The sequence below is a fragment of the Capricornis sumatraensis genome, chromosome 14 (genome assembly GCF_032405125.1).
Source record: "Capricornis sumatraensis isolate serow.1 chromosome 14, serow.2, whole genome shotgun sequence".
Taxonomy (NCBI): domain Eukaryota; kingdom Metazoa; phylum Chordata; class Mammalia; order Artiodactyla; family Bovidae; genus Capricornis; species Capricornis sumatraensis.
The window spans coordinates 33,715,663-33,722,489 of record NC_091082.1 but is presented as its reverse complement, the minus strand read 5'-3'; the positions used below and the strand labels follow the sequence as shown (position 1 = coordinate 33,722,489).

Here is a 6,827-nt window from a genome sequence, read left to right as displayed (position 1 = left end):
TTGCACCACTGGGATGGCATTGGGTTTCAGGGCTTATAAATAAAAATGTATATTGAGAAAGAAACCACAATTGTTCTCATGATGGCTTGCAATTCCTGGCTAGTGGAGAATAACTCACAAAGAGATTAAGATCAGATCTGGCTCAGAAGCACCACCTGTGGTGCTGTTGCCATGGTAATCAATGACCAGGGAACAGAAATCCAGGGAAACCATAGCCCCGCTGCCCATCAGGAGCTGGAATCTGCCATCGGGCCCTCCCTGGATGAGGCGCTCCACTGAGAAATGCCCTCCGCCACATCTCGTAGTCTTGTTCCGTACTCACGGCCCCTGGCCTCCAGGTGACATTTCTCATTAGGAACATTGGCTGGTTGGGCCTCTGATCCATTCTCTTCACTTCCCTTGTCACTTTGCTAATATAAAGAGAAATAAGGAAATGTTTACTTGTAAACCCAATACCTCTGACCTCTGTATCTTATAGAGACACCCTTTTAACAAGCTTCTCCTCTAAGCAACCTCAGGTTTCACACCACCTTCTACAACCTATCTTGTGATGTTCTAACTTCACACCAAAGGCAAATATGAATAAACTTCATGGGGTGAGGCACTTTAGAAAGATAAGTCAGTCTGATCATGGGAGCTCAGTGAAACTGCAGTACGTGAAATACCAAGTGGGAAATGCTCCTCTCTGTGGGCCCAATATTCCCATCTCCAGGCTCCTGCTGTCCCCACCAGGATGTCACATACCTTGCTTTGTGTTCTACAGTACTCATTTAACATATACTGGTACTTGGGCTGATGAAGACCAAAGAAGACTGCAAATCTTTCACCAAGGAATTCACAGGCTAAAGAAAGAAGAAGCACTTTGGTAAGCTGAATTAAGAATGAAAGCTTAGAGTCTGTGGACATGCCAAGAGTTTCAACTTGCCCACAGATTGTCTATTATCACACTTACCTTCAAGGCTGACAAGATATTTTGATTGCTGCAGACTCTCACAAATTTTAGGACTCAAAGGGAACTTGTTAAATCTTGTATCTTCACATAGGATGGCATCTAAACTATCTTTTTCAGGTGAATATATCAAGAGATCTTCAAAATACTTAATAACAAGTACAGGTCCTGAGCAATCAGAATAGATGGTGCCCACTTATATGTGAGTCATCTGATCATCAGCTGTGAGTACATTGCAAATTACACCAAAAATTAAATCCAGTATTACCAAGACCCGTGTCAGAAATTCTTCCATGCATCAAAAAAAACAAACAAACAAAAAAAACACCCTCCTCCCTAAGCAGCAATTTAAGTAAAGCTTTCTTTATCTGCCTTCACTTCAGTAACAAGGTGGCTTGCAGCCTCAGGGATTGTTAGAGTCAGGAATAAAGGGTTAGCATGAATAATGAGTGGTTTCCAGGAGGTCTTTCCTAGAGATGTTCTCCCTTAAAAGTACAGGACTAGAGGACTTCCTTGGCGGTCCAGTGACTAAGACTTCTCTTTCCGATTCAGGGGGTGCAGGTTTGATTCCTGATAGGGGAGCTAAGATCCCACAGGTGTTGTGGCCAAAACCCCAAAACAGAACAGAAGCAATAATGTAACAAATTCAATAAAGACTTTAGAAATGAGCCATATCAAAACATGTAGGACTTCTGATGCTCCTCCTCCCATTAGAGGACCTTGTGATTCCCATGATTTGTTCCACTTCTAAAGATACTGCTCATACAGACATCAAAATGACGCTCTCTTTTTTTTAAACGTGCTTTATCCTTTCAAAAATACTCTAGCGTTTTAATCTCTTTGTTTGCCACAGTGCCCAGTACATGTGCAAAAGAGAAGTTTCTAAAATATTAGCATCTCAGGACGTTTTCCTGTTTATGACCTACTAGAATTTTAAATTGAAGAAATTAGTTACCAGAGTCATCTGGGTTCCAGTTCTCACCAAAGTCTCTGTGTAGAGATCAGGATACTGACTGTTAGCCTATTAATGCCTCCACTATAGTCTGGAATCCCCAGGCAGAAGCTCTTTAAGATTACAGTTCTATTTGGAACCCAGAGGTGGATAGATTTCCCGTGTGTCCTATCCCCATCATCTGAAATCAAAGCCCAACGTGGAAATCACTGTAGTCCCCATTCTCCTTCACACTTTCACATTGCTGTGCTAAGCTGCAATTTTTTTAACCTGATCTGATCTTTTAAGTTTCCATCCCTCAAAAACATTTTACCTTTTCAAACAGTCTTGCCCCGACTAAAGCATAGGAGTCTCTGGAACTAGCATTTCTTCTGCCAGTGTGTTTTGGTCAAGGTAAGGTCAGTAATGGGGGTTTTCCAGGTGGCACTGGTGGTGAAGAACCCTCCTGCCAATGCAGGGGATGTAAGAGAAGCAGGTTCGGTCCCTGGGTTCAACAGCCCACTCCAGTATTCTTGCCTGGAGAATCCCATGAACAAAGGAGCCTGGTGGGCTATGGTCCACAGGGTTGCAAAGAGTCAGACGCTGACTAAAGCAGCTTAGCAGGCTCACACAAGGTCAGTATTCACCTGGATATCTAAAGAAATTTCCAAATCACTAACCCTCTACCTTGATCTAAAAGTACTTAGGGCTCATCCCATCTGACTAAATCACCCTTAATGTAATTTAAAAGACTCCCCATGGTCACTTTCATGGTGCCCAAGCTGGCATTGGCCAGACGTACTTTCAGAACTCTCTTAAGGTGTCTCCTCCAGAGGTCACCATTCCTGAGTACTCCAGTCTATAGTCCCTATATACCTCCTACCCTGGAAATTGTAACAACAAAGTATCATTATAAGCATGTTTACTGGCCAGTATTAATCATTGAATATTAAGGTCCTTGAAAGCAAAGACTGTCATTTGTCATTTGTCATTTGTCTTTGAGTCCCAGGGTCCTGCACAGTGCTGAGCATATTAGTATTTAGTAAATGTTTATTTAATGAATGAATGGAAATCAATTCCTAAGAGCTATGCTTTCTATTTTCTCAGATTTTTAAAGTTGTTTTCCCTCCATCATATACACATGTTTGGTTAGCTGCTCAGTTGTGTCCAACTCTTTGCAACCCTGTGGACTGTACCCTGCCAAGCTCCTCTGTCCATGGGATATTTCAGGTGAGAACACTGGAGTGGGTTGCCGTTTCTTCCTCCAGGGGATCTTCCTGACCCAGGGATCGAACCTGCCTCACATTGCAGGCAGATTCTTTACCCACTGAGCCACCAGGGAAGCCCATCATATGCATAAGTATATACGAGTTAGAGGAAGTAATTAGATGTTGCCAATTGTGTTTTTATTTTAACTGGTGAAAGTTAAACAAAACAAGATTTACTATTCATCTCTTATAAATAAATAAATACAGGAGCCCTGGTGGATCAGAGGGTAAAGAATCTGTCTGCAGTGCAGGAGACCTGGGTTTAATCCCTGGGTTGGGAAGATCCCCTGGAGAAGGAAATGGCAACCCACTCCATTATTCTTGCCTGGAGAATCCCATGGACGGAGGAGCTTGGCAGGGTACAGTCCATGGGGTTGCAGAGTCGGACACAACTGAGCAACTTCACTTTCATTTTCTCTTATAAATAGCCACTTAGGCCATTCATTATCTCCTTGAGAGAGGTCAATAAAAGTCTTACTTATAATAGAATGATTATGACAAGGGAACTGGGAACTGTGTCAGATAACAATAGTTAAAATCAAGAAAGAACTTGGGAGTTTACTCATGTGAAGAGTCCACTCAGTGAGTACTGACTATTGTCTTCAAATGTTTGAAACTCTGTCTTATGAAAGAGGAATCTAGATCGGTTTTGTCTGGCCTTTAAAAGAGACAACTAGGATCAAGGGAGAAAACTCTAAAAGATTTAAAGGAAGATAGGGGAAGGCAATGGGACCCTACTCCAGTACTCTTGCCTGGAAAATCGCATGGACGGAGGAGCCTGGTGAGCTGCAGTCCATGGGGTCACTAAGACATGACTGAGCGACTTCACTTTCACTTTTCACTTTCATGCACTGAAGGAGGAAATAGCAACCCACTCCAGTATTCTTGCCTGGAAAATCCCACAGATGGGGAAGCCTGGGGGGCTGCCGTCTATGGGGTCGCACAGAGTCGGACACGACTGAAGCGATTTAACAGCAGCAGCAGCAGAGTTTACTAACAAGAGTTGGGAAAAGATGGCAAGGTCTCCCTGAAGATGTGAGGTTCTATGCCTTCAGGAATGTTCCAGTGTAGATCTGGAAGTAAACAGATCTTCAGAATACTATAGAGTAGATTAAACCACTTCAAGTCTCATCTGAGGGTCTATAAGCCTGTATTTATGACAGAAAAACAACAACAACAACCCACCTTAGCAGTACTTACTAGAAAATGAGGTTCTTGCTATTTGCCCTGCACAAAACCATAGGTAGGGCCCCCAGGCAAGTTTAGACTAAAAAAGAACAAGAAAGAGAAACCAGGTTAGTGTAATTAATAACAGAAGTGATGACTGCAGAATCTTCAGTGTAGAGGCTTCAAAATGCTTTGTAATAGGTTCCATTTTATCTCTCATAGCTGAGAAAACTAAGATGATCAAAATTATAAGCTGATTGTACACAGCTCCAGAAAGCAACCCAAAGAAAGCAAGGAGTTAGCTTAAAACTATTTTTGACAAAACTTGTTGGTTTTATCTCTCATTCACTCAGCCCCCGTGTTCACTAATAATGATAATCTAAACTTACAGGATCAAGTGTTGAATTTGTTCCCTGTTCTTTTTCTTCCTCTTCCTCCTCCTCTGTGCTATATTCTTCCATGATGTCTCCATCAGCAAAATGGATAATTCTTCTGGGAGTTGTCCTTTTGGAAGGTCCACTCTTCTCTAGTTCTAACTGCTGGAAATTGTCTTTTTCCATAAGGAAACAACTAGTAAGTGAAAATCAGGATACTTTAGAACAAGTTGTCCAGGAGAGTGTTATACAGCAGAGACATGTCTAGTCATTTTCTTTTCCCTTTTTGGCCATTTTGTGCAGTGTGAGGTATCTTAGTTCCCCAACCAGGGATCAAACCCTCACCCTCTGCAGTGCAAAGGCAGAGTCTTAACCACCAGGGAAGTCCTTGCTGATTATTTAGTTATTCCTGATGGATTGTGAAGACAAAGGGTTCACAAGTAATCACAACCATGATCTCATCAATTCTTCAAATCTAATACAGGACTGTCTAGCTCTGTACCAAAATGGAAAAGGTTTAATTAGCAGTGAAACTGTGAACTTTAGGTCTTCAAACAAATATGTCAGCAGGGTTCCTTTATGCCTTACTAATTGCAAAATCCACAGCTGCTAGTAGGAAGTGTCCATCATCCTGTGGAAATTCCTCAGTCATTTCAATAAATATTGAGGAACAATACAAGTTAGTGGTGAAGAGTACAGTCTTTACACAAAACAGCTGAAAATATTTGCCACGTATATATCTGATAAAGGGCTTATTTTCAGAACATATTTTTTAAAAACCACAGCAATTTATAAAATATAAACAACTCGATTTAAATAGGGGCAAAGAATTTCGGTAGATACTTTACTGAAGATTTATAGATGGCAAATAAATTTAGGAGAAGTGCTCAATGTCATTAGTCATTAGAGAAATACAAGTGGAAACCATATGTCATATCATAACACAGTCACTGGAAGGCAAATTTAAAGACTAACAATGCCAAGAGATGAGGAATAAATGAAGCAGCTAGAACCGTCATACAGCGCTTGCTAGTGGGGCTACAAATGGTATGGCCACTTTGGGAAACAGACTAGGCAAGAGTACTGGAGTGGGTTGCCTTTTCCTTCTCCAGGGAACTTCCCGACCCAGGGATCAAACCCAGGTCTCCCGCATTGTAGACACACGCTTTACCATCTGAGCCACAGGGAAGCCTATATGTGTCTCAGGGGTGTCCAACTCTGTGACCCCACGGACTGTAGCCTGCCAGGCTCCTCTGTCCAGGGGATTCTCCAGGCAAGAATACTGGAGTGGGTTTGCCATTTTCCTCCTCGAGGGGAGCTTTCCAACCCAGGGACTGAACCCGATCTCCTGTGTCTCCTGCACTTCAAGTGGATTCTTTACCTGCTGAGCCATCAAGGAAGCCCAGAAAACAATTTGGCAGTTTCTTAAAAACGTATACTTACCCATAAAGTTTTGTAATTCCATGTCTAGATATTTACCCAAGAGAAACAGAAACGTATGTCAGTCTAAAGATGTATATGTGAACATTCTTAGCAACTTTATTTATAAGAGCCCCAAACTGAAAACAATCCATATGTCCGTCAACTGGTAAAAAGATGAACAAAATGTGGTATATCTATGCAATGCAATACTGCTCAGTGATTAAATGGTATTGGACAACAAATATTTGCAATACTCGGAAGCAATCTCAAGAGCATCATGCAAAGTAAAAGATGCCAGATACTGTATGATTCCGTTTATTTGAAATTTTAGTAGTAGAACACAGATCAGTGTTTGCTAGGACTGAGAGGATGGAGGAGAAGATTGACTACAAAGGGACCAAGGGAACTTACGTGGGTGAGGGGACTGTTCTCATAGACAGCATGATTGTAGTGATGGTTACTCGACTGCATATATTTGTTAAAATGAATCAAAATCTAGACTTAATATGAATTTTATTGTATTTAAGTTAAATCTTAATACAACTAACAAGCTTGGAGCCAGAGTTCCTAGGTTCAAAATGTTATTACTTAATATTCTGATATCTCAGTTTCTTCATCTATAAAGAATAATATAACTTGAAAATGTGTGTAAATATATTACTGGCCTTGTAAAATTAAGGAGTAAATGAAGAAAGACACACGCAGGAGTTGGTACA

The 6,827-nt window shown here is 41.3% G+C and overlaps 1 protein-coding gene across 1 annotated transcript; it reads right to left on the bottom strand.

Moving 5' to 3' along the window:
- Positions 1-227: 227 nt before the first annotated feature.
- FAM177B (family with sequence similarity 177 member B) lies at positions 228-4,875 on the bottom strand. Its single transcript, XM_068985721.1, has 4 exons — positions 4,705-4,875; positions 4,349-4,415; positions 745-842; positions 228-410 (listed from the first exon to the last, which is right to left on the bottom strand). The coding sequence occupies exons 1-4, from the start codon at positions 4,873-4,875 to the stop codon at positions 228-230; spliced, it is 519 nt and encodes a 172-aa protein (XP_068841822.1).
- Positions 4,876-6,827: the final 1,952 nt, after the last annotated feature.

Bases quoted from the DNA above. Each gene is read 5' to 3' on its own strand.
- FAM177B (XM_068985721.1), bottom strand. From the start codon at position 4,875: ATGGAAAAAGACAATTTCCAGCAGTTAGAACTAGAGAAGAGTGGACCT. The intron at 4,416-4,704 runs GTAAGTTTAGAT...GTTCTTTTTTAG, and splicing joins CAAATTCAACACTTGATCCT to TCTAAACTTGCCTGGGGGCC. The intron at 411-744 runs GTATGTGACATC...TCTTTATATTAG, and splicing joins ACTGTAGAACACAAAGCAAG to CAAAGTGACAAGGGAAGTGA.